This window comes from Camellia sinensis, chromosome 2 (genome assembly GCF_055761805.1).
Source record: "Camellia sinensis isolate YWXY chromosome 2, ASM5576180v1, whole genome shotgun sequence".
Lineage (NCBI taxonomy): Eukaryota > Viridiplantae > Streptophyta > Magnoliopsida > Ericales > Theaceae > Camellia > Camellia sinensis.
In genome coordinates, this window is record NC_138962.1 from 99020713 (window position 1) to 99047259 (window position 26547).

Below are 26547 nucleotides of genomic sequence, written 5' to 3' on the forward strand. Positions count from 1 at the left end.
AAATATTGATTCAAAACTAAAATAGAAAATTGTTGAAAAATCCAATCTAGCAATTACGTAAGGCATTAGGTCTAGTAGATATTTTTTGTTGGTAAGAGTTTCACCATTTGTGAAATAGTTTGGTGAGAATTCCTTTTGTTATTTTGGAGGACATTTTATTTTCAATGTTACCCTTTAATCTATCTATTGAATTTTTTTAACTATTTGTTCAAATTTTTTTTTCTGTTTAATATTTTGACTATATGTTCAATTTTTCCCCTTATCTATGCAAATATCTATCCAAATTTTATTATCTGTTCAATTTTTTTTCTTATCTATTTAAATCTATCTTTCTAAATTTTATTATCTGTTTAATTTTTTTCCCAGAATTTTATTTGTTGATTTTTTATCTATTCAAATCTTTGTTATTAAAATACACCAAGGCACTGTCTGTTCAAATTTTGAATAGATCTATTCAAATATTGAACAAATCTGTTCAACAACAACAATATTTATATTTGTTCATTTTCTTATCTATTTAAATTTTTATTTTTTTCCTATCTGTTGAAAATATCTGTTCAATTTTTTTGGATCCACTATCTGTTGATAGTTCTTTGCTCACATCTCTCTCTCTCTCTCTCTCTCTCTCTCTCTCTCTCTTTTATGATTTTGTTTTTGAGTCATTTCAACAAACACTTGGAGGTCCATACCAGATCCACCGATCTTATACAATGATCAAACACACACACATCAAAATAACAAAATTAATAATAATAATAACAAAAAATGCGACATATTACAACACAACATAGAGGAAGAGAGATCTGAAGAGAGTTTATATGTTAAAAACACAATAGATTTGTGGTTATTCATCACTAGTATGAACTCTTGGAGGCTCCAAACTCTCTAAATTTATGTCATCGTAGACTAGATTGGATTCTCTCTGTAAAACCCTAAATTTTCCCAATTCAACACCAACATTGTTCTCAAACTATAGATTATCCAAGTTCTTACCCAAATCAATAGCTCTTTTCGCCTTCGTACAACCACCGTCGACGATCACAATCTTGACTCTATTGACGATGTTGATTTGAGGTAAAAAGTCTTTTGTAGGGGCAAGAAAAGTCATCTCTCGAACTCTTCGACAGAGACACTATAACGATCATAATGGGAAGGGGCTCCGATGATAGCGATTCAACAGAGAAGATCAGTGATTTGATAGAGAAAGGGAAATTAGGGCATGGTCGATGAAGATATTTTTGGAATGACATTGTGTGGCAAGATCGACGATAGTGCGATCTGATTATCGACGGCAGATCTCGATCTGACCTGATCGTTGAAGGCAGATCTCGATCTGACCTTTCACATCGCCAGTACCGTCATTAAAGTCTTGCTTTCTTGCAAAAGGGTGGAGATCTCTTGACGCCGTTTTGTCTCTACCAGCCGTGAAGTCTCTGTCTGAGAGGGAGAGAGCAAACATGCTCCTCAAGAGGGCGAAGCTGCAGCAATAAATAGTCAGAGGAAAGTCGACTTAGCGCTGAAGGAGAAAGAAATGGGGGGGAGGTGATTTAGAGAGAGAGAAGGGTGATTTAGAGAGAGATAGTAAGGGTTATTATTGTTGCGACCCTAACCCGCCCCTATGGGTTTAGCATCGTAACCGGCCAGTAATCCTTGGATTACTAAAGGCCTCTTGGCTCAAATAACATATAGTTAGGGGCTACAGAAGTGAATATACAACATATACGTAGTCCAGTGAGCTGTGGAGACATACATGGGACAAACAACTTAAAACTTTTATAAACTTGTGAGTGACGACAAAAGATATAGTATTTACACATCACTCCATGCACATGTTATCAGAATTCTTGTCCAAATACAAAACATGGTATAAACATGATCTAGTACTATTACAAAAGCAGCCACTAAGCTTGACTTCATCAAGAACCTCCTCAGAGGCACAAAGGTTGGCTGACAAAAACTGTAACATAGGCCGTCAACTCTGGGCCTGGTCACGTGCCTGCTCACCTACATACATAATATAAAGTGAGCAAAAGCCTAGTTAATAATAAAGAGTAAAGATTTTATTGAATGATGTCCATACATAAACAGATTCATAGGTATAGTTACATTTGTATTCAAAGCTCGTACATATATCAAATCATAGTACATGGTACATCCATTAGCATTAACAAATTTGATGACTCACAAGGGACGGCCGTGGAGGCTTTCTGATGACTCATGTGCACAGAGACGTTTCTGATGACCCATAAAGGGACGCATATCATATGATACTAAGGATGCCACGAATACATTTCAAAATCTGGGACAATCATTCATTCATTTCAAACATAGCGTAGCATTTCAGGAAACTAATCATTTCATGTCATAATGTTCAGAAAATATTTAACATTGAACATAACTTTATAAAGTTATTACTCACAGATAATTGGTAGCTCCAAATAGATAGCAGAGTGAGCAATTCACTTATCTTGAGGCGCGTGACCTACATAACATGGCAGATTCATACATTGAAACATACGCTCGGTTGCACATAACTTATTTCATTTATTCTTAGTGTGTTTCTAGCCTTTAACCTCATTATGGAGTCTTAATCATGGCCTAGGAGTGCTTAGGATGGAATGAGGATGCTAAAATGCAGTTGGAACACTTAACAAAAACTTTGCTGAAACAGGTGTCTCGCTCGAGAGTGGCTTCCTTCGCTCGAGCGGACATGCCAATGTAAGTGGTCGCTCGAGCGCACACTCCTTCGCTCGAGCTGTCCACAAAGCATGAAAAAGTTCTGGTTGCATGCAATCTCCGCTCGACGGTCGTTCGAGCGTGAGAGCCAAGTCCTCGCTCGAGCATAACTTTTGTCGCTCGAGCGGACTGCAAAACACGCAAACTTCTGAGAGCATGCAATTTACGCTCGGGCCACACTTTTGTCGCTCGAGTAGAAATGTGAAAATGAAAGTGGTCGCTCGAGCATGGGAACCTTCGCTTGAGCATGGAAGCAAAATTCTGGGTTTTCCAGATTTGCTTCCAAAGTTCAAAACAAGAATTCAACACTTCAAAACTCATCCTTTTGGGTCAAAATTTTGGAAAACATTTAAAAACTCACAAAACATCATGCTTTAAAGATCATTTCATGAAATCAAGGCCCAAAAACATGTCAATTGCTCACAAATTCAACTTAAACTTCACGAATACTCCAAGAACATAACATCCATGGAATGATTTGAGCCACAAGTTTCCAAATCATGATAAAATGAAATGAAATGATGTAAAACATGATAAATTCCTACAACTAAGCTCAATTTATGACATACATGAGAGAATTCCTAGCAAACATGCTCCAAATGTAATGAAATGTACATGCATATATGAATTGATCTTCCTTCCTACTTCTTAAGCTTGATTCTTACATCTCCTAGCTCAATTCACTTAAATTCATGGATGAATCAACTCAACTTCTAGACTGAAGGCTTGGTTTCTTACCTAAAGTCTTCAATTCTTTGAACTCTTGGTGAATCCTAACTCAATTCTCTAATTCTCCTTTAATTCCTAGCAATTCTTCCCTTGCTTCTTGAGATCAACTCTCACTCTCTAATTCTCTCTTCCTCTCACGTTTATGAGCTCAAGGGATAGGAAATGAGGGTGTAAAGTAAAATAAGAGAGTCAAAGTAGCCTTATATAAGCTTAATTAAAGTGGCTTAATTAAAATTGACTTAGGTAAATCACATTGACATTAATTATTCTAATTTAATCGTTCCAAATCGAATTTCAATTGAACCTACCATAAAATTCTAAAAATCTCACATAACATATATACCAAGTCAACTTCTGAATCAGATGCCGATGAGGCCTTCAATTCGCAAAATATAGCAAAATCTCAAATAGATATTCTTACAATAAACAGATAGGAACACAAATAATGCAACATATATGTAATAAATCCAAAATTTGATCTTGGTAATTTATTAGGCACATGAAATCATTGATTAAACGTTAATCATGGGTTGGGGTTGTTACAATCTTCCCCTCTTAAAAGAGTTTGGTCCTCCAAACTCGAATTACCTTCATTCTGGAAGAACACCGGGTCCAAAAGGAACAGTTCATGATATCTTTTCATTATGTTTTCTTCCGTTTCCCAAGTTGCATAAGTACCTCCATGGTTTTGCCAATCAACTTTTACTAATGGTATTTCTTTATTTCTCAATCTTTTGACCCTTCGGTTGACAATTTGAATTGGCCGTTCTTCGTACGTATAATCATCTTTCAAGAGTACATGAGTCGGTTCAATGACATGGAATGGATCTCTCAAATACTCTCGAAGCATAGATATGTGAAAAACATTGTCCATGTGTTCCATTACTGAGGATAAGGCCACTCGGTACGTTACCGGGTTGATCCTTTCGAGAATCTCATATGGCCCAACATACCTTGGGGCCAGATTGCCCTTAACACCAAACCGAGTTTGTCCTTTTATAGGGGTCACTTTTATGAACATGTGGTCCCCGAGTTCATATTCTCTGTCTCTACTTCGAACTTCTACATAGCTCTTCTGACAACTCTGTGTAGTTTTCAACCTTTACTGAATCAATTTCACATTTTCGGTTGTTTCTTGAACAAGTTCCGGTCCCAACAAAGGTCTATCACCTACCTCAGCCCAATATATCGAAGATCGGCATTTTCTCCCATACAAAGCTTCGTAAGGAGCCATTCCAATGCTTCAATGGTAGCTGTTGTTGTACACAAACTTAGGTAATGGCAAATAGGTCTCCCAATTTCCTTGGAAATCTAACACGCACATTTTGAGCATAACTTCTAAGGTTTGATTGGTTCGTTCAGTTTGACCATCTGTCTGTGGGTGATAAGCACTACTCAACCTCAGTTCTGTCCCCAAAGCCTGTTACAAACTCTGCTAGAACCTTGATGTAAACTTCGAATCTCTGTCAGACACAATAGATACTAATACGCTATGTAATCTCGCAATTTCATTCACATACATATTAGCTAACTTATCTGCATTATAAATAGTTTTGACAGGTAGAAAATGGACATATTTAGTCAAACGATCAACTATAACCCAGATAGAATCCATACCTCGAGAAAAGCAAGGCAATCCTACAATAAAGTCCATGGTAATGTGCTCCCATTTTTATTCCGGTATTGGACCAGCTGTAACAAACCAGCGGGTCATTGATGTTCAGCTTTAACTTGTTGGCAATGTAAACATCTAGTCACAAAATCTGCAATGCACTTTTTCATTCCAGGCCACAAAAAATTTTGTTTCAAAGCATGATACAAATTCTTTTTCTCTCTCATCTCTCATTTTCAACCATTTTTTCTCTTACACACATATCTATTCAAGTACAACAAAATATCAAATCATTCCAAACACCCAAACTCTAAAACTATTTTTAAAATATACAACCAAACAAACTAAAAAAAATTATAAACTCTCTTCCCAATTATTATTATTATTTTTTAAAATTTATCTCAAAATACAAACCAAACACACCCATAGGCATCGAACTCAATATATAGGTAGGTTGGTCATTTTGCAAAAAATGTCCTTATAAATATATTGGGCTTGCTTGGTTTGTATCTCAAAATATAATTTTTGAGAAATTTTTTTAAATTTTGTTTAGTTCAAATTTTTTGAATTTTTTTTTTCAAAATCACTTTTTCTCTCCTATATATCAATTAATAACTTTTTCTCTCTCCTCTTTCATTTTCAATCATTTTTTCTCTCACATGCATCTACTCAACTATAACAAAATATAAAATTATCTTAAACTCCTAAATTCCAAAACTATTTTCAAAATATACAATCAAACAAACTAATTTTTTTTTTAAATTCTCTTCTCAATTTTTTTGAAAAAAATTTATCTCAAAACATAAATCAAACACACCCACTATTTTCACACATACACTTTTTGGGTAAAAATAAATTCAAATTTAAATTTATGGTATGAGAGCCTAAATTTAAAAACATGTGAGAGGAAAAATGCGAATTGATTTAAAAATTGAAGAACTGCAAACGGAAACGGCAAACAGAGGCTGTTTGGTGACAAGGATGCCAACTAGTCTATTATTGAATTTTGATTGGTGGGTTACACCATATCATTATTGTGACATGGATTACCAGGGCCAATTTCCCTCTTTGTGCCATTTTGAACATTTTAGTCCCATTTTAGGGTGTACTTTTATCTTTATTCCCAAAGTAGGGTAAAACGGTTTTTCAAATGCCGTTTTTCAGAAACCGGCTTTCCCAAAACCGTTTTCATCGATTAAAATAATAATAAAATTTGAAAATGAAAACCGGCTTTTCTAAAGCCGTTTTTGATTAAGATTTTAATTATTTTGAATTAATTAAAAACGGTTTTTGTAAAACCGTTTTCCAATTAATTTTTTTTTAATTTATATTTTCAACATAAATATTTTATGGCCAAAATTTTTTTTTTTAAAACCGGTTTTAGAAAAACCGTTTTTTAAATAAATATTTTATGACCAAATTTTTTTTTTTTAAAAACGGTTTTAGCAAAGTCGTTTTTGAGAAATTTTTTTTTTTTGAAAACGGTTTTACAAAAGTCGTTTTTGAACCAAAAACATTTTTAATAAAAACCGGTTTTAGAAAAGCCATTTCATTCCTTCTTCTCCCTTACGAAAGCCGTGTTTGATCCAAACCAGTGTTTGCTCCAACCCATCTTCTTCTCTCTCTCTCAGCCGAAGAAGACCGACGAAGAGGCCATGTTTGATCCAACCCATCTTCTTCTCCCTCTCTCAGCCGAAGAAGACCGACGACGAAGAGGCTGTGTTTGATCCAACCCATCTTCTCCCTCTCTCAACCGAAGAAGACCGGCGACGAAGAGGAAGCACACCACCGGCGGAACACCTTCATCAAACACCCACTTCAGGTTTGTATCGCATAAATGAGGGATTTCATTTTAGATTTGGGATTTTAAATTTTGAAATTAGGGTTTCAGATTTGGGATTTTAAATTTTGAAATTAGGTTTCAGATTTGGGATTTAAAATTTTGAAATTAGGGTTTCAGATTTGGGATTTAAAATTTTGAAATTAGGGTTTCAGATTTGGGATTTTAAATTTCGAAATTAGGGTTGTAAACTTTTCATTCAACAACGCCAGAATTTTTTGAATAATTTTCTCGTCAGTTCCATGATATAAAAATGATATTTGTGAATAATTTTTCAAATTAATTTGATAGGTTGTGATCACATATATGAAAATAGTTTCCATGATATTTTAAAGAATTTTGTAAGATTGATGAAAACTTAGTTAATATTAGGAGCTGTAATGATGAATAAATCAATCAAATGCCTATATTTAGATGAATAGCATGATGATTCCAACCATTTCTTCCTAATAACAAGCCAATATCTTATTGAAGACCTAACAACCACCTTCAAAATGAAGTATGTCTTGAGATTTATCATACAGAATGTGATTGAAATAGAGATTCAAGGAAAAGAAAGAGAGAGAGAGCTTACATGTGCAAATGTAGTTATATAAATGTATCAAGAATAAGAGCTGCAAAAGAGAAACCCAAAGAAAGAGAAAGCTCTCTCACAGATACAAATTGGTGTGAGAAGCGAAGCAAAGATAAGCTCACAACCAATATAGGAGAGAGAAGTGCAAAGATGATTCTTCAGTTCTCTCTCTCTTTTAGAACAAAGCTCAAGATAATCAACAACAAATGACAGTTTTTCTAATTAATTTGAGAGAGAGAGAGAGAATTGCTGAGTTGGGGATTGTCAATGAGAGTGTGGTGGATTAGCTTAAATAGAATGGAAAGGAATGATTGGTAATGATTTGCTCTAGTTGAAAAGTCAGGTTAGGGTGTCAAAGAGGGACAAGTGCACATAGAAACATATAATTAGAGAGAGATAGAGAGAATCCATGTGAAAGGAAAGTGAGGTGGATTACGATGATAGAAGAAGAGAAAGAAATGGATGGTAGAGATTGGTTTTTGTAGAAAAGAGGTAGGGGTGTTAAAGAGGGACAAGTGCACATACAAACCTATAGAGATATAGATAGATACAAAATAGTCAAAAGAGTATTATCAGCCACGTTTTATATTGATTCATTCAACTCTTTATTTGTTTCTTAGCTATTCACACATGCATCCCTACCCTATCATTACACAAATTTTTCTCCTATGTTTCTGCCCAACTTCCGGATATGGTAAGAAACACTCCCCATGCAAATATGTCTCCAATCTCTCTCTCTCTCTCTCTCTCTCTCTCTAGAACTTACGTATATCGCACGTCTCTCTCTCTCATCAATTGATATACGCGGCAAATACAATTCTTAACTTGAGAATTTGATGCATATCGGATACATGCTTGCTATAGAATTTTTGAAATTTAGGAAAAACAAGATAAATGTTAAAACATTAATAGACGTAATACGGCATGTCTTTAGAATCATGTGAAATTTGATCGAAATATGAAAAATTACATGGCCAACAATATTCATTGCTTCGTCATGGCATACGATGAATTTTGAACAATTTTTAATGTTTATGTCTTCAATTTTGTAATTTTGCTAGTTTTGAAAATAATTGATTCACATATAACTCAATTTAAACGAATCCAATTGGGACTAGATTTTTTTTTGTTCATAACATGTATTTTTCATTGTAATTTTTAGATTTGAGCTTAACGCAAATATTTTCATTTTTAATAATTTTTATAATTCCTTTGATTTAAGATTGATGAGCACATATTGTTTTTTTCATTTTATCTTTTAGCTTAATTAGAACCTCGTTCTATTATAAATAACTATTGTAAACTTTAGAAAAAAAAAAAACCAATTTATTTTGGAGAATTAGTATTATTACCAAAGAGAATATCTTTTTATTAAATTTGTTGTTGTTGTTTGTGTTCGAATGTTCATCTCATTACCTTCCCTGCATCAATACCTCTGAGACCAATTACCGTAAGGGGCCTATGGTGGCTGTATTGCTGTCAAGGGAAAGACAGGGCAAGGGTAGTTAAGTAATTCATTTTACATCATGAAGGGCAATAGAGTAATTTACTTATCAAAGTTAACATCGTCAATATTCTACTTGTTAAATATAGTAACTATATATTTTATCTATTATACATACCATATTATATTCATTACTATACTTAGATTTATCTCCTTCTATATGAAGCAATCTTGTATACATTATTACAACATTTAATATGATACAAATTTCTCTTTCTCTCTCTCTCTTACATATTCTAATATAGTATCAGAGTTAGGTTAACTACTAAGTAATTTTTTGTATAAATCCTGCGTTGGGATTGATCTCTCATATTAGTTAGTCAATACAGCCGGATATCAATCCAAATATATATATATATATATATATATGTATTTTTGAGATCATATTAGTCAGTCATTACGGCCGGATACCAATCAAAAAATATATATTTTTTTGTAAGTGGGTTGAGGAAAGATTAAAAACAAAGGACAACAATGAGTTGCTTGGAGTTTTTGGTGATTGAACATCACATTGTTGTCCTCGAACCCCCTACGGCCATTGATGGACACTTGGACTTCATAATTTTCTGAGACTTTACCTGTTGAGTGATCAACATGGAATTAATATGCCAAATGACCGAGGAATGGAGGGCTATATTTTAGAAGATTTAATTTTAATTTCTACATTTGGATTTTAAATTTGTCAATAGAAATGGCAAGAAAAAAAAAAGAAAAAACAAGATAAAAAAATTCATAATTCTACAAGTTTGGGAATAACAAATGCCTTCAAATAATAATATAATAGGTTTGAGAAAACTTCACAACAAACTTAACATATTTTTCCTTGTATTTTAATTACTTTTTTGTTAGTACATAAAAAGAAAATTATAAATATGTGCAAGAAAGATCCTCAAAACACATATAAAAAGAAAAAGCCCACATCTACAAAGGGAATCAAACCTTTTGTGAAGAAAGGAAAATTCTATAATTCAGAGCCTCTAGATATAGAAGTCTGGCCCGTTTGGACCAAGCCCTACAATAAGCCCACAATTTTCTTGTATGAGCCCACAGCCTAGCCCAACCCATTACATCGTATGCAATAACAACAGATCTAAATCGAGCCCACAGCCTAGCCCAACCCACTAAGCTTTTTTTTTCTTTGTTTGTTTGTTTGTTGTTAATTTTGGCTAGTACTTTGTTTGGTGGTACTGTATGGGTGTGCTTATGTGATGTCAAACTTGGGTTATAAATTGATGTTAAAGAAATCAAATGTTGTTATTAAAATGTGATAATTTTAATAATCTTCTCTAATAGGATCAAAATTTCGTTTCCCTACGTTCTTTCGGTTAGGTTGGAAATGAAAATAGAATTGGAAACTTTTTAAACTTTTCGAAAAGTTTAAAAAACAACAAAAGGATTTGAAAGTGTCTGAAAATATTTAGGAAAAAAAACAAAAACTTTGATTGATGTTAATAAATTCTCAATAGTTAATTACTTAAACATGTTGAGTGTTATGCACGCTTAGTTGGATAAAGGGGTTTCCCATTTTAAGAAAAGTATATTTAAGTAAATTGCGAAATTCTTGTAACAGTAGGTATGGAAAAATAAACAATCGGTGCATTGCTCCTTAATGGATTTTATACTACGAGCACAATTGGTAGCTAATTTGTTCTCACAATAAAGTCTCAAAAAATCTTTTTTGGTTGGTCTTAATTGTTGTGGTGATTTTTAGCCAAAAGACCCATGCCTAAAGGCACTCCTGTGTAATATATGTGGTGTTTGGTCTCAAATGTGCTTACTTCATTATTTTGAAATAATTGAGTTACTTTGAATGCAAAGTGTAGGTATGGAAGTTGTGAGCATTATGTTCTATTGGGGTGGAAAGATTTTGAGCAATCGCGATGAAGGTGTGTCCTACGACATCGAACCTCAGGGGTTGTATAATGTGTACAGGGGGATAACATTGTCCGAATTGGAGGCTATGATGGTGCCGAAGGTTGGTACGCATAGGGAAATAATGCGATTAGAGTTTAAATGTAGACTCCCATGTCGGGGGCAGTATAGGTTGTTGCCAATCAAAGATAATGAGACCTTAAGTAATGTCTTAGACCTCCCACATAAATTAGGCCCTGATTATTTTTTGGAAATCTATGTGGAGAAGGAGAGCAATTTTGGTAGCACAGGGATGCCATTTCCGGTGGGTGGGACATTCACTCAAATGTTGACACAATTGCAATCCCCTGACAATACACTTACACAGTCTGCACACATGTTCCCTGCAGATTACCCTCTATTCAATCATTCTCAGAGTTACAATGAATTAAATGCATCACAGAACGTAGATGGTTATTACAGTGCCGAAGCAGGTCCAAGTGCTCCGACAACGTATAATCCGATGGTTCTTACAACCCCATATCCCCACTGGAATGAAGAATGTCCACCGGTTTGTAATGTTCAACGTACACCGGAGACGGCTGTCCAAAATTATGCATACTCCGATGATACAGTGCCATTGTCTGACGAGGTTGGAGTAAGTGATGAAGATTCTGTGGAAGATTTGGATGTCGCATGGGAAGGTGCAGACAATGACTCCGGCGATGATGAAGTTGGAGGGCATCATGATATGCAGGAGGTACACACAAATGTCCATATCCCTTTCTACCATAATTTGCATTTGGACAATGATGGTTCCATCACTAGCCATGATGTTGTCGAACGTTGGCCATTGTGGGACTTCGAAACTGCTCATTTGGAGAAAGGAATGATATTTACTGATAAGAAAAGACTAGTGCACGCTGTTCAGTTGTATAACCTGAAGCGCAATCGAGAATGCAGGGTTGTAGAATCCAAAGGAAACAGTTGGGTGGCCGAGTGCAAGCACGGCTGCAACTGGAGGGTTCGGGCAACGAAGTTGAAAGACAAAGATTTCTTTCAAATTAGAAGGTTTGAAGCGCCGCATCAGTGTGTGTACCCCAGAATGAATAGGGACAATTGTAACCTCAAGTCCGAGGTCATTGCTCATTTCATCAAGGCACAAATTGCGGTAAGTGCCATGGTAGATAGATTATTGTTTTTAGGATTTCATTATGACTGTAATGTATTCAAATATAATTTATATTTGCAGATATCACCAGAATTGCCTCTTGCTACCATAATTGAGGTCGTGAAGGAGAAGTTTCAGTTCACTATATCATATAAGAAAGCGTGGCTTGCAAGGACGAAGGCAGTTGCAATGGTGTTTGGTGACTGGGACGAGTCGTACCGAAGGTTGCCTAGATATATGGCTGCATTGCAGTCATTCAATCCAGGCACAGTTGTCATATGGGACATGATTCCGAATTTGCACTCTACCTCAATCGGAACTGAAATGTACATGAACTATGTGTTCTGGGCATTTAAACCTGCAATAGAAGGCTTCAAGTATTGTCGTCCAGTGATATGCATTGACGACACACACTTGTACGGGAAATACGAAGGGAAGATTGTTGCGGCCACTGCAGTGACTGCTGCGGACAAGATTATACCTCTTGCCTTTGCCGTTGTTGACAAGGAGATGATCGAGAGTTGGGGTTGGTTCATTACTCTGCTTAGGCGACATGTGTGCCGTGACCGAGAGGGGGTCACATTGATATCCGATCGACACACAGCTTTGCTTAGTGTCCTGTCCAGAATTTGGGACAATCCAGCAGTTCAACCAAGAGGGTACCATAGGTATTGCTTGCGACACGTATGTAGCAATTTCAATGAAAAATTCGGCAATACAGTAGCCAAGGATCTTGTGTGGAGAGCTGGTTCTGCACGGCAAGTGCGGAAGTTTAATAAGATTATGGACGATATCTACAAGCTCGAGAAGAATGCTGAATGGTGGTTTAGACGGATGAACCCTATTCATTGGACATTGTGCCATGATGGTGGTTGTCGTTGGGGCATATTGACGACAAACCATATAGAGGGCTTCAAGGGTGTATTGAAAGGCGCACGCAGTGTTCCCATTACAGCATCAGTTGAGATCACTTTTTATCGGCTTGTGAAATATTTTGACGAGGGCAGGACCATTGCTGAAAATGCAAGTAATCGGGGTCACTTGTACACGACTAATGTTCAACGATGGATTGACGAGCACCAAGCTAAAGCGAATGTGCATATGTTGGTACCGATTAATAGGTAATTTTTATTGGATGCATCGAATTCACTACACTTTAACATTTTGCACTCGTCGATCATTGATGTTGTGTCATAATTTTATCATATATGCATATTCATCCACGTACATACATTTTTCCTGCAGGGGAATAGGGGAATATGAGGTGAGGACAGCACCGCATGGGATGGGGGGTGGTGCTCGTCAAATAGTTAGTCTCCGACCACCGAGTTGTTCATGTGGGAAGTACACATTATTTCACTTGCCATGTTCCCACATGCTTGCTGTGACAGCAGACTTGGGCGAGGACCCTTTTCCTTTCGTTGCACCAGAGTATAGGTTGGAAGTCCACAAGCGTATCTTCGGGCAGAAGTTTAGGCCCATGCCGCACGAGCAATATTGGCCTGACAATGATTACCCAACTTTGCTTGCTATTCCAGCTCGACAACGTGAAGTTAAAACAGGTCGTCCTCAACATAGCCGCATACACAACGAAATGGATACTTCCAGACAAAGTGGATTGCACCATTGTAGTTTGTGTTTGCAAAGAGGGCATGATAAGAGAAAATGTCCAGTGAGAATCCGATCGATTCGACAGTAGTTGTTTGTCTTCTTTACATATTAGTTCCACGCTACTTTCTTTGAATTGGAGTCAGTATTCAGTGAATTGATAATGTATTTACGACTTCAATTACTAATGACATAGATTTGGTCAAATGTGGCAAATCTCTCTAATTGCTTTAGTTGTTGCAAGTGTCCTTTGTGCACTGGATTGTGCAGACTTTGGTGCGTTGATGGTCGATTGTGTCCTGACCTCGATGGACACCAGTTTATCTAATGTTACAAAAATGCAAATATTCACAGAATGACTTGATAATCACCAATATAAATGCAGTTTATATTGAATGTGTGTTTTGCCACATTTTTTTTATGTGGGAAACTAATTTTTTTTTAATTTTTTTTTCCAACATCCATTACGTGGGTGAAGGCCTATTTTATGAATTCAATCATTTCTCGGACATTTACTCCGTATTCGTATATGCTTAGTTCTTGTAAAAACTTTGACTAATGTATTTCAAATCTACATAAAACCCTTTTCAAACTTTCGTACTTCTTTCCTGTCCAAATGACAACTCCTTTAAAGTGAAAGCACGTTTTTTCATGTCTTACAGGTTGACGTGACAACACACTGACAGTAACTTTAATCACATAGGTACAATGTGAACCTTATCTCCTATGACAATAATGTGAAATGAATTACTAATCACCAATATAAATGCATGTGATATTTAATGCGTTGCCACATTTTGTTACGTCGTGAATTTTTTTTTTAGTTTTCAAAAATTCATTACGTGAGGGAAGACCATTTTATCAATTCAATCATGTGTCTTAAATTTAGTACATATTGGTAAATGCTTAGTTGGTGTAAAAAGTGTGAGTAGTGGATTTGAAATATACTTAAAGCATGGGTTTTCATGTCATAAAGCTTGACGTGACAACGCACTGACAATATCTTTAAACTCACGGGTACCATGTGTACCTTATCTCCTATGACAATAATGTGAAATGAATTACTAATCAACAATATAAATGCATGTAATATTCATTGCGTAGCCATATTTTGTTAGGTGGTGAACTGTTTTTTAGTTATCAAGAAATTTTTCCAGGCAACCCTTTCTTTTTGTTTTCCCTAACTTGTTGCAGTTTGTATACCTGCAATATACTGTCAGGTCGTATTCTAATTTTGTCAGCATATGTATGTACTGTTGTCAAAATTCTTGTTATCGGATATCCATTTCATATATGAAAACTTGTGCAGGTCTATGACTCATTTAGCAAAGGAGATCCCATTGTTGACTCATCAACATCGAGCTGATACAATATGGCGTCAGTCGGTATGAATTATTTACTTATAATCGATATTTGAATACTACACAAACACTGTAGTTGTTACATAATATAATGTGAAACTGTAAATGTTTGTCCATAGAGAGAGAACGAAGAAGATTATATTAAATGGACCGCTAGCTTAACCAAAAAAAAAAACTCATCAAAATTGGTTATATAATCATCACAAAGGACTTTTAATATAAAGGACTTTTAAATACAATTCCTAAAATAAAAGAATAAATAAATATCACAAACAAAATTATTTTTTATAGAGGTTGAATTCATAATCTTATAGCACAAAATAATATTATATAATCATCCAATCAGAAGTCCTAGTTTATCACCCATTACCTACTCAAAAAAATTTTAAATAATCCAATTTCAGTGACTCATAGTACCATCGGAGTGTGGAAAAGTAGATCTGTCTACTTCCTTACTTGAACAACATTATTTCATTTGATAAATTTCAATAAAAAATTTTAAATCTAGGTGGAGTTTGCCCTTTCAAAAATAGTTAAGTGTTGTAACAGCGGGAACCACCCGCTGGTTGTTGGAATTCATGGTACGAACTGTTTTCACACTATTAACCCACATTGACTTTTTCAATTTTTATGAGACAATTTTCAGAATAATTTACATGAATTGTTTGTAGTTTTTTTTTTAACTATAATTTCAGAGTTGCGTATTGCCCTGTTGTTCCAACTTTTATTTTTAAATAAGTTGAAAAAGTTAATTACCATAATGTTAGCAAAATAATGCTTTCGGCGTCTTTTTTATTGCTGACCTTTAACTTACAATAAACTGTACCAAATAAACACATGAACGGGTTCATTTGAGATGTGGGTTGACTCTTTGGCTTTTTAACTTTTTGGCTATTTTAGCCTGGGTCTAAAAAGCCTCACTTGGGATAGGCTTTTCGGCTTTTATAAAAGATAAAATGAAATGAATATTGTTTAGATGTAACATTTTGTGTTATTGGCTTTTTTGCCTATTTTGTCTTTTTGCCATGGCAAACGAAGGACCAGCTGTTTATTTCTTGTCAAAATTGTCATCACGTAAGTAGTTGGGAACATGAAATAAATAACACCACATGATACTCTTGGATGACTCAATAATTATCCTTACTAACTGGCTAATTTTGTAGTACTCTAGGAGAAAAATATGTTGATTCACTTTTGTTTAAAATTTAAGAAATAATAAATAATTCACTTAATATGTTATGATTTCTCATTTGTTGATTCATCTGTGAAGCGTTTTGCCAATTCCGAATAACATAATCTTCTACTTGCCAGCGATTTCTTACTTCATATTTTCACTGTCCTAAAAATTATATAAAATAAGAACACAAACAATTTCAATTATTGACAAAGTGACTATTTTAGCTTGTTCGTCTACTTAAATTACTTTTAACTTATTTCATACTACAACAACTTGCATTAATATAGTTCGAGCGACATTTTTCATTTCAAAATAAAGGACTTTAAACTCTTCAAAATATATTCATTATATGTTATATTAGTCTGTAATATTTCATTGTATTCATTTGATCCCCAACTTATTCAATTCTTATCTCAATGATGAAATGACGGCTTAGTTATATTTTATGCCCTTCTAATTTAACTAAAAACCACATAAACCCCCATTGCACTCTACAATAAAGGAAACAACCCAACTTCGTTAACAGGTGTACCAAACATTCTAGAACTTATATTAGGTTTGATGGAGCCTTTTATTTGTATGTCATGACACTGCAAATCTGTGTCTGTATGTATTTATCTTTGTACATTTACACCACTTACGCACTATGCACCACTAAAATGTTGGTTATCTCACCCACTGTTTCAGTTAATAGAAGATGGGTTCATTATGAAAATTCAATTGTCATTTGTGCAAGCATTATGTCTCTTACACACAACGTTGTCTTGTGCAGGCGAATGATCAGCCGAAATTGAAATGCCGACGATCTGATTCAGGCTTATGGGACACCGCCTTGGACCATAGAGTCCTACGTTGCCTACTCCGTGCGGGGTTCTACGGGGTGTATCGGATTGGACCTATTCGATTGGACCACCATCTCGTTACAACTCTCGTAGAGAGGTGGCGCATAGAGACGCGCACATTTCATTTTCCTGTTGGAGAGTCCACAGTTACATTACAAGATGTGGCTATTCTATTTGGCCTACCGGTTGATGGACACGCAGTCACAGGAAAAGACCCAGCAAATATGTTGGATGATTTGATAGCACTATGTGTGGAGTTGTTAGGAGCAGCACCTACACAAGAAGACTTCATAGGCTCATCACTTAAGTTGAAATGGATATCCGAGCATTTCCGTCACCTTCCACATGATGCATCCGATGAGACGGTTCATCATTATGCTCGAGCCTATATTTTGTGGCTTATTGGGGGGGTCCTCGTCCCCGATAAGTCACAAAATATAGTCAAGATGATGTTTTTGCCACTACTTAGAGACTTTGACCGTATCCAGGAGTACAGCTGGGGTGGTGCCACATTGGCATGCTTGTATAGGATGTTGTGTCGGGCAACTAAGGCTGATACGAAGGAGATAGCTGGCCCACTAGTATTGTTACAAGTGAGTTGCAATGACTTGTAGTTTTATCTCATATTCTCAATTGCCATGTTTTCTAAATTGCCTACTGTAATAAATTAATAATGGCATCATTCATTGTAGGTTTGGGCGTGGGAGAGACTGAGCAGGATCGCCCCTAGTCGGAAGTCGAACATTGCTGCTGTCGAGCGTCCCATAGGGGAGGGCGACCAGCTGTTACCACCTGGCCCGCGAGCTTGCAGGTGGAGGGTTCCCTTCAGCCATGAGGTGATATCGACTAATGTCGGTGTCATCTTCCGGGACCAGTTCGACCGCATGGTGGAGGGGGAGGTTTGTAATTTGTTCATGTGAATTTACCCATTTTTTTGTTTGTCAACCTCCGTTGTACGAATAGATCTCTAAATTATTGCATTGCTATTGCAGTTCATATGGGAGCCTTACGGGACGGAGGATGCCATCATAGCCAGCTTCCCATCGTATTGCACTGTTGGTCGAGACATATGGATGGCGCGAGTGCCACTTATATGCTTCGATATCATTGACTGGCATCTTCCCGACCGGGTGCTTAGACAATTTGGGCGAGTTCAGAGTGTGCCTGATCGCTTTGACGCCCACTTGGCTATGCATTTTAGGGATAGGCGTGGCAAAATGGGCATTGATTGGGCAAACGAATACCAGTCATTTATTGGTGAGTGGAACAACAGACGTAACACCATTGTCCATGCTGAGAGGAGCAATGAAGTGCTTACATCTTCGGACCCATACATGTTATGGTTTCGCCGCCATACACGTCTAGTGCTTAGTAATCCGAGTGACATTGCTGCCTTCGGATACCAAGGCGTCGGGGGCATTTTAGAGGGATTGGTAAGTTATTTATATTCTCCAAAACAACATTTGCTTAAGTTTGTATATGTTTGTTATTTGGCATTGATGGTTATGTAACACAGCTACCATTACATTACAGGTTCGTAGAGTTGCGAGGGCATATCACATGGCAGACGCTGCCCATATTACACGCGATGCTACAGAAAAATCGGATGCCATTGCCGAGATACGGGAGTTATTGTACGATGGTTTGCAACAGGCACACCGACGTGACCGACTAGATTTCGGCCACTTTGGCGAGGATCCTTATATGGGGGTAGATATTACAGTGCCATCAATGCCGCACCCGAATATGCCATCCACTGAGCCATCGACATCAATGCCATCGACATCAATCCCTCCACCGCATCCTACCGCACGTCATGCACATCAATCGGACTATTTCGATATGGAACACTTTGGTGAGGGACCTTCCATGGTCCTGTCCCCTCATGGTCCATCTACAGCAATGCATACACCGCTGACTTCCCCACCTGAATGTACCAATTACACATCCCAGTTTGCCCCTGAGGTAGATCCTCTAATGTCTGAACATACTTCCACACACCATGGCCATATATTGGACCCCTCCTGGTCACCACCCCCATATAGGACAGCAGTTGGTACCCCGGTGACTCCCTTAGCACCACTGTCTACTGCATGTCTGTCTACTATGATTCCCTCTGCATCGACATTGACCGCACCCGACCCTTTGACCATACCATCATCTCCTACCCCACCATCATCTCCTACACCACATATATCCTTCACCTACCATGTTGATCCATTCATTACCCATGACTTCCACATTGACGGGGAGGGGGAGGGCCAGGTCCATGCACCTACCAGAGGGACACGTAGGGGTAGAGGCCGAGGGCGAGGGCGAGGGCGAGGGCGAGGGCGACGCCAAGCAATAGACCATGACAATAATGCAGCGGATGATGGCGCTTCACAGCTTAGTGCCGTATGTGAAGGTGTGCCAGAGGTGGTATCAAATGATTGTACTGCAGCCATTGGTGATGTGCAGCCAGCTTCTATAGAAGCGGGCGAGGGAGTCGTACGTGCGGCAGCGCAAGATATACTGAGAGTATATAGTAAGAGACCCAGGAGACAAACCCATGGAAGGGGTTGTGGAACAGGGGGAAAATTAGGACATTAGGAACAACCAGCATTGGTAAGTATATTCAAAAATTATGTTCAGGTGGTGTTTTCACGTGGATTAGTCTACATTGTTTAAGTTGTGGCTTATTATGTAGTTCTGGCTTTTGGCTTATCTTATCTTGTAATTGTCGCTTATTTTATAAGATTCTAGATGCTGATGCTGCTGCTATTTTTGTTACTATTTTGAAGGAAGGGGTAGGTGCTTGCTGTGTTGCTGGTTGCTGGTTGCTGGTTGCTGGTTGCTTGCTGCTTCTTCATTCTGGTTGCTGCCGACTGTGTGTTGCTACTGCTGGGTATGAATTTTATGGTCTTAAAATAGCTTTGGATGTGTCAATGTCTTAATAATTGGTCTTAAAATAGCTGATAATTGGCTACTGCTTCTTCATTTCTAGATTGATCAAGGTCTTAATAATTGATCTAGGCTAACATTGTTCACTAGCAAAATGGGCATATGAAGTTGCAAAGTTAGACATAATTTTTAAAATCTTCTCTAGAGGCTTTTAGAAGTTCAAACCATTCTGACGACATGATTTGGCAACAGATAAACCTGTGACATAACTTGGAAAAAAACAAAACTCAATCAAATTAACTATAGAAAGCTCATTAACTTTTGAATTTTTTGCACACCTCATAGTTGATGGTGAGGAGGTTTAAGTTTAAAAAGTAGTAAGTAATAACTAATTGTTAGTATGTACCCATTTCAATTGCATATTGGTCCCTTGATCTTTGGTTTTTTCCTTTGTAGCCCTTTTGTTTCATATCTGCAGGTGACTGATTACCTCATTTTTTTGGGGTCTTTTATAGCTTCTTGCTTCATCCCCCACTGCAAAGTCTCTACGTCTACAGTATAATTCCACAGAACCAAATTCAGTAGATGAAGAAGGTTAACCCACAAACGCTGGTTAGCATCCCTCCTGTGGAAACCAATTCCCTCAACAAAGAAAGTTGCTGGCTCAAAATCCCACCAGTGGTGATTGAGAACTAGGTCAGTAGAAAATAGAAATTGTACAAAACCTCACGTGCTTTCTTCTGTAGAGTTGACATGAGATTAGGTGAATTGTGTCTTCCTAGGACTTTTTTAAAAATTTTAATTCTTTCTTGTCATATGGTAATTTATTGCAAATCTTTTAATGTTATTTTTTTTTCTCTGCAGCAAATTCATTGTGGATGCATCGTGTCATTCCATATGTTTGTACTGTTGGATGCTGGAGGAATTGAGTGCATAACGTGTGCAAGAAAAAGTTTCATTTTGGTGAGTTTTCTACATTTTTTTTAATGATTATTTATTATTATTTTTTTAATTTTTGCGACCACTGGGTTATCAGTAATGCCATATTAGTGAAACTTGCCAGGCAAATTCCATGTATTAATGCTGATTCTCTACTATGGGTTGAATTGTTTTGATATCCTTTTACTAGTTAGTTACTGCAACTAAAACTGAGCTTATCATATGATTGATTCAAATTATGGATGGGCACGGGGTGGGACCAGGTCTAGTGTCTTTTCTCTCTTAAGGATTATCTAGCAGCCTGCTTCAACTGTCACATAATAATATTATGCTCCTCTGCGTCTACAAAAAAATCATGTTACAGTCCAATATCTTATTGCATGTTTCAGACACCAAATCCTGCCTGGCCTCCACCTTCTCTCTTCCTTCTTGTAATGCCTGAAAGAATTAAAGACCTCTCTACCAAAACTTGGCGTCAGATGGCTGGATCAGGTCCAGTGCCATGGCGGCAAGCACCCAGTTTATTCAGTTCTTCGGCTGCCCAATCTGACTTGCAACCAAGGATGCCTTTTGAAGTTCACATACCAAGTGGCATTGATAGACTTGTTAGCAGTGAGCGACCATCTGCCTCTTCTTTGGAGAAGAAGAAAGTAGATGATTCATCTGCAAGATTAATGAATGGTACCCTGAAGCTTGGTACATCCGAAACACTTGAAAATGGGAATGCAGGTATTGATCTTTTCCTACCTATATATGATCCAATGAATGAAAGTTTATTACTTGCTATGCTCCTCCTACATCCAGGGGAAAGTTTTCTAATATTCACCGTGAGTCGTTGGTTATCTTGATGTGGGCATTTTGTTGCAGGAATCAACTGTGGTGAGCAAGCTAATCAAGAGCTACATGGTGCTGTGTTTAAGATTTTACATGGTGCTGATCAAGAGCTCCAGCAAATCTCTGGAGAGTATCCTATTGTTCTACATGGTGCTGTGTTTAAGATTTTATGATATGTTTACCCAATGATATTGGTATTTAAGATTATAGTTGTAGAAGCAGGTTGTTCTGAATTCAGATTTCCTGTATGCAAAATCTTTGAAGTTTAATTTTTTGGTTTTCACAGAAGATGCTAAAGTTTATTTTTATTTTTATTTGGTGAAAAGGCTATTTTAATGTGCAATTAAACAATCTAGTTTCTTGTTGTCCTAAATTTTTCTAATTTGTAATTAAGCAGTTTAGCACCTTATTAACCTTAACCACATGTAAGCTCAAATTCTGTAATTACTCCTTTATTTGAGAAGATGTTAAGTGCCAGTGATGCAGGGAGGATAGGTCCTTTTGGTTGAGACCTCGCTTACTGTTGTTCCTTATTCATCCCTGCCTTTTCATCTTTGGAGTATTTTGTCTGCATGGTTTGGTATTGCTTGAATATCTTTCATAATTTATTGTTTATCTCTGTTCACTGATGAAAAGAATTGTTAATGCCTATCTTGATCATTTAGTGACGTAGCATAAAAGTTATGCTTGTGCATTTTGGTGGTTTTTCAATTGCTGTCTCTTCACTTCAACTTCCCTCTCCTAAGTGGCCCATGGAAGTGTTTGATTGAATTTATAGTGAGTTATTTCTGTGCTGAAGTTTGATTTTATTTCTTCAGTAACATTTAGTCGGATAGAGAGCAAAACTGTCCACAATGCCAAAACCATGAAGGTTGCTCTGTCCTGCAGGTAATTTTGTTGTAGGTATCTCAAGGTTGCTGTGTCGGTTAAATAAGTTGGTTAGAGTTTGCCAGCATTGGCCTTGTGAATTTGCAGCATGGCTTATGCAAAAATTACATTTCTATCATTGAGTTAATTGAACTCTTTTTTGTAATCAGTAAAAAATCAATTTAGCTTCTTCGTGCTTCCTGTTTTACTGCTCAAGTATTGCTTAATATTTCCCTTCTTTCTTCGTTTCTTTCTTTCTTTGTGCAGCTTGGAACATTTTTGGCTGGGGCATTATTAGCAGAAACAAATTTCCGAACACAGATTGAAGCTGATATAAGGCCATTTAGAGGCTTGCTGCTTGGGTTATTTTTTGTTACTACTGGCACTTCCATTGACATGCAGGTAGTTCCATGCTTTTATCCCATGTGTTGTGTTTTAATTATGGTGCACTGTTTCATATTCATTCCTTGGGTACAAGGTTAGGGTGATGATTTCGTAGAGTGAGGTTTTGGAGATGAAATGTCAACTGTTTGGAGGGTGTTAGCAGTCACATATGAAAAATAATTCAGTTGTTTCTTGTGGAAAAGAAATTTTTGGGAATTTTACCTAAATTCCTTAGATGTCATCAGTCATAACGTAAAATGAAGGAATTTAGGGTTGAGATTTAGGAGGAAGAAGAAGAAGAAGTTTTATATATTCAAATAAGCATTAACCTCAACTTTACATCAGTCAAATATATATACAAAACCCTAACATGGCAATATGACCATCGTACCCTCAACTCAGGTAAATATTAACAATAGAACAAAAGAACAAAATTTAACTTCCCAACCAAAGATGGGAATCATTTATCTACTTAACCTATCCTTTGATATTTTTGTACTCGGAACTACTTTTACTCATATATGCTCTTTCTGATTTGCAAAACTTTACAACAGACGGAACTACTGTATGGATGTCACGGTCACCTTCCCCATCATAAATACGAGCTGTGACAACAGACGGAATTTAATAAGCCCGTGTAGGTTGGGAGTTGAGCCGAAAACGCGTTGAACTTAACCGAAAAAGGGCGTTAAAGGGGCGAAAATATGAAACAGCCCCCGAACTACCATATGGATGTCACGGTCATCTTCCCCATCATAAATAGGACCTGTGACAACAGACGGAATTTAATTAGTCCGTGTAGGTTGGGAGTTAGAGCCGAAAACGCGTTAAACTTAACCAAAAAAGGGCGTTAAGAGAGCGACAATACAAAACAGCCCCTGAACCACCATTCGGATGTCACGGCCACCTTCCCCATGATAAATAGGACCTGTGACAATAGACGGATTGTAATTAGCACGTGTAGGTTGGGAGTTAGAGCCGAAAACGCCTTAAACTTAACCGAAATTTGGCGTTAAAGGGGCGAAACTGCGAAACAGCCCCCGAACCACGTTACGGATGTCACGGCTACATTGCCTGTGACAAATAGGACCTGTGACAACAGACGAAATGTAATTAGCACGAGCAGGTTGGGAGTTACAGCTGAAAATGCATTAAACTTAATAGAAAAATGGCGTTAAGGGTGCGAACAAGCAAAAGGGCGTTAACAGTGCGAAAAAGCTAATTGATAAACTCACTTTGTTGTTGTATAATTGATATTGTGTGTTCTATCCTCATAAATCATTATTTGCCTATTTTAGTTGAAATAACAATATATTAAGCTGAAAGGAATCATTGACTGATTTTTATTAATGTAGTCTTGGTATATCAATTAGTATATTCGTTGTGTTATTCATCTAAAATCATCTAAGTTAGTTATCTAATTTTTTCCTTCTCCATAAGCTAACTCTACTTGTTAAATAAATTTAACCATATTCTGTTTAAAAAAAAATCAAGCTCTGCATTTTTTATTACTTACCTCACTGGTTTTTGTTGCAGATTGATAATGTTGGCATGGATACAGTGATGTGTTTGGGCCAGATTGATGATGTTTGCATGGGCGCAATTTACATTATATATTTTTTTTTTATGGAAAACATGTACAGCTGATGTGTTTTGTTATTAAGGTTTTTTTTTTTTTAGTTTGAATTGTAATTGTTGGTTCGGATAGTATATGTATTTGTTAGATTATACTATATTTATGGATTCTTATTTTCTTTGATATGTACGGTTAATAGTTAAGTTGTGTATATGATTGAAAATTGAATGCTACAGGCTGTGGAGAAATATTTTTATTGAATGGTTGAGAATTGAATGAATGAATGGATGGATGAATAATTTTGAATATGCACAGGTTACATGTGACAAATAATTGTATGAAATAATTTTGAATGAATAATTGAATGAAATAATTTTGTATATGCACAGGTTACAGGTGAGAAATAATTTTGGATGAATAATTGAATGAATGAATGGTTGTGGAGAAATAATTTTGTTAATGTGGTTCTTATATGAATTCACCTTGTGTAGGTTCTACTTACTACCACAATGATTCTGCCTTGCCTACGACCACAGTGGCCCTGACAGATAATTGTTTGAAGGGAATGACCATATGTCAAATTTTAGGGTTTAATGTTAAGGGTTGGTGTGGACGGCTTGTGTTTTCACCATCTCAATGCCTGATATTTCCTGCTCCTAAGCCTTCCTTTTGTTGTAAGTCTGAATATACACTTCAGTTAGCTTTTTCTTCACGTCTGGCAACCAAGTTTCAAATTTATTGTGCATTTCTTCTCAGGTGTTGTCCCTGCATTTCATCCCATTTTTGTCCCTCAAGATGTCGACACATTTGATGTTGAAGCAGCAAACATTGCAATGCCGAGTCTGTCACCTGCTCAATCTAACAAATAATCTTTGCTTACTCCTCTTGGTCAACCTTTAGGTTCTTCTCTTTCGGGGCCATCAGGTCTCAGCCCTCCCCCCAAAATTTTACAAGGAAACACCATGACAAATTCAATTGTTGAGGTATTCAAGCAGGCTGCAGTGTGCCTTCAGCATGATCTTCTCAATGTTTTGAAGTCCAAGGATTTTCATGATCATAAGTCTATGATCCTAGAGGCCTGTTTCATTTTTTGTTAGATGCTCTGTTTGTTGATTCTCAACCCTTTAAAGAACAAGCGGAGGAATTTATTGGTTGTACAGCATAACTTGATGAAGTAGAATTGTCTATTAACAATTTTGTGTATAATGATAAAGGCTTGTTCCTTTCTTTATGGTTGCACCTCTTATTTATCTTGAGCTCTTTTATTCTGATTTTTATGTTGAGCAGTGACTTTCAAATCCTTTGTAAGACCAATCCAATCCAATCCGATCTCTCATTTCCAATTCCAAATTCAAACTTTTTTTGAATTCTCAGATCATACCAGGAATTACAAGAGGAAGAGGAAATCAGCCTTGCGAAAACATTGCTATATATAGCACATGTAATTTGAAGTCCGATTTAATAGGGTTTTTGTTTTGAGTAGTTGTTGTTAAGGGTAGTTTATATTTTATTGAACTAGTAGGGTTAAGTGTGTTGGATTGAAGAAGTTTTGTTAGGCTGAATAGAGAAAATTAGGGTTAGGGTTTATGATGGAAGATTGATTGATAATGGTGCGGCTGTTGGGATTGATTGGCCAATTTCCCTGTTTGGGGCATTTTGAATATTTTAGTCCGACTTCTAGGTTGTATGTTGTGTCATATCTTCGTTACTGGAGTGTAAGACAATGTTGTTGTTCATCTAGCGTATGGATGTATTTCAACTATTTGTTATATGAACCTGAAGTTTATGAAATAACTATATCTATAAGTATACAAATCCATTCATTGAACTATTTGTAGAATTACAAGAACTATTGAAAAACAATTGAAATATCTCCTTTCATTGATAACATAGAGAATAAGCATTACAAATCCATTACAAGATAAATGGTTTGGTCATTCATCCAAACAATTTCATTCATTATCATCATCATCGGACATCTCAACATCAGATTCATACATAACATCCATGCTCCAGGCGAAGTACTGGTGTGCATCATCCATTAACCCATCTTCGGCAC

General features: G+C 36.6%; 2 protein-coding genes and 1 long non-coding RNA gene across 3 annotated transcripts; all 3 read left to right on the forward strand.

The window, feature by feature from the left end:
- The first annotated feature begins 14938 nt into the window (after positions 1–14938).
- Positions 14939–20542, forward strand: LOC145820729 (serine/threonine-protein phosphatase 7 long form homolog). The gene is made up of 7 exons (XM_082917331.1): positions 14939–15010; positions 16936–17598; positions 17698–17904; positions 17998–18438; positions 18539–19612; positions 19789–19892; positions 20404–20542. Exons 1-5 carry the CDS (start codon positions 14939–14941, stop codon positions 19595–19597), a joined length of 2442 nt encoding a protein of 813 aa, XP_082773457.1. The 3' UTR covers positions 19598–19612; positions 19789–19892; positions 20404–20542.
- Positions 20543–20756: 214 nt separating this feature from the next.
- On the forward strand, positions 20757–22047 carry LOC145819629 (B3 domain-containing protein Os07g0563300-like). The gene is made up of 3 exons (XM_082913565.1): positions 20757–20851; positions 21217–21556; positions 21695–22047. The coding sequence occupies exons 1-3, from the start codon at positions 20786–20788 to the stop codon at positions 21832–21834; spliced, it is 546 nt and encodes a 181-aa protein (XP_082769691.1). The 5' UTR covers positions 20757–20785; the 3' UTR covers positions 21835–22047.
- A 119-nt stretch (positions 22048–22166) lies between these two features.
- Positions 22167–26289, forward strand: LOC114323567 (uncharacterized). Its single transcript, XR_014360390.1, has 4 exons — positions 22167–22549; positions 22796–22930; positions 24449–25162; positions 25245–26289. It is a non-coding gene; the product is annotated as an uncharacterized LOC114323567 (long non-coding RNA).
- Positions 26290–26547: the final 258 nt, after the last annotated feature.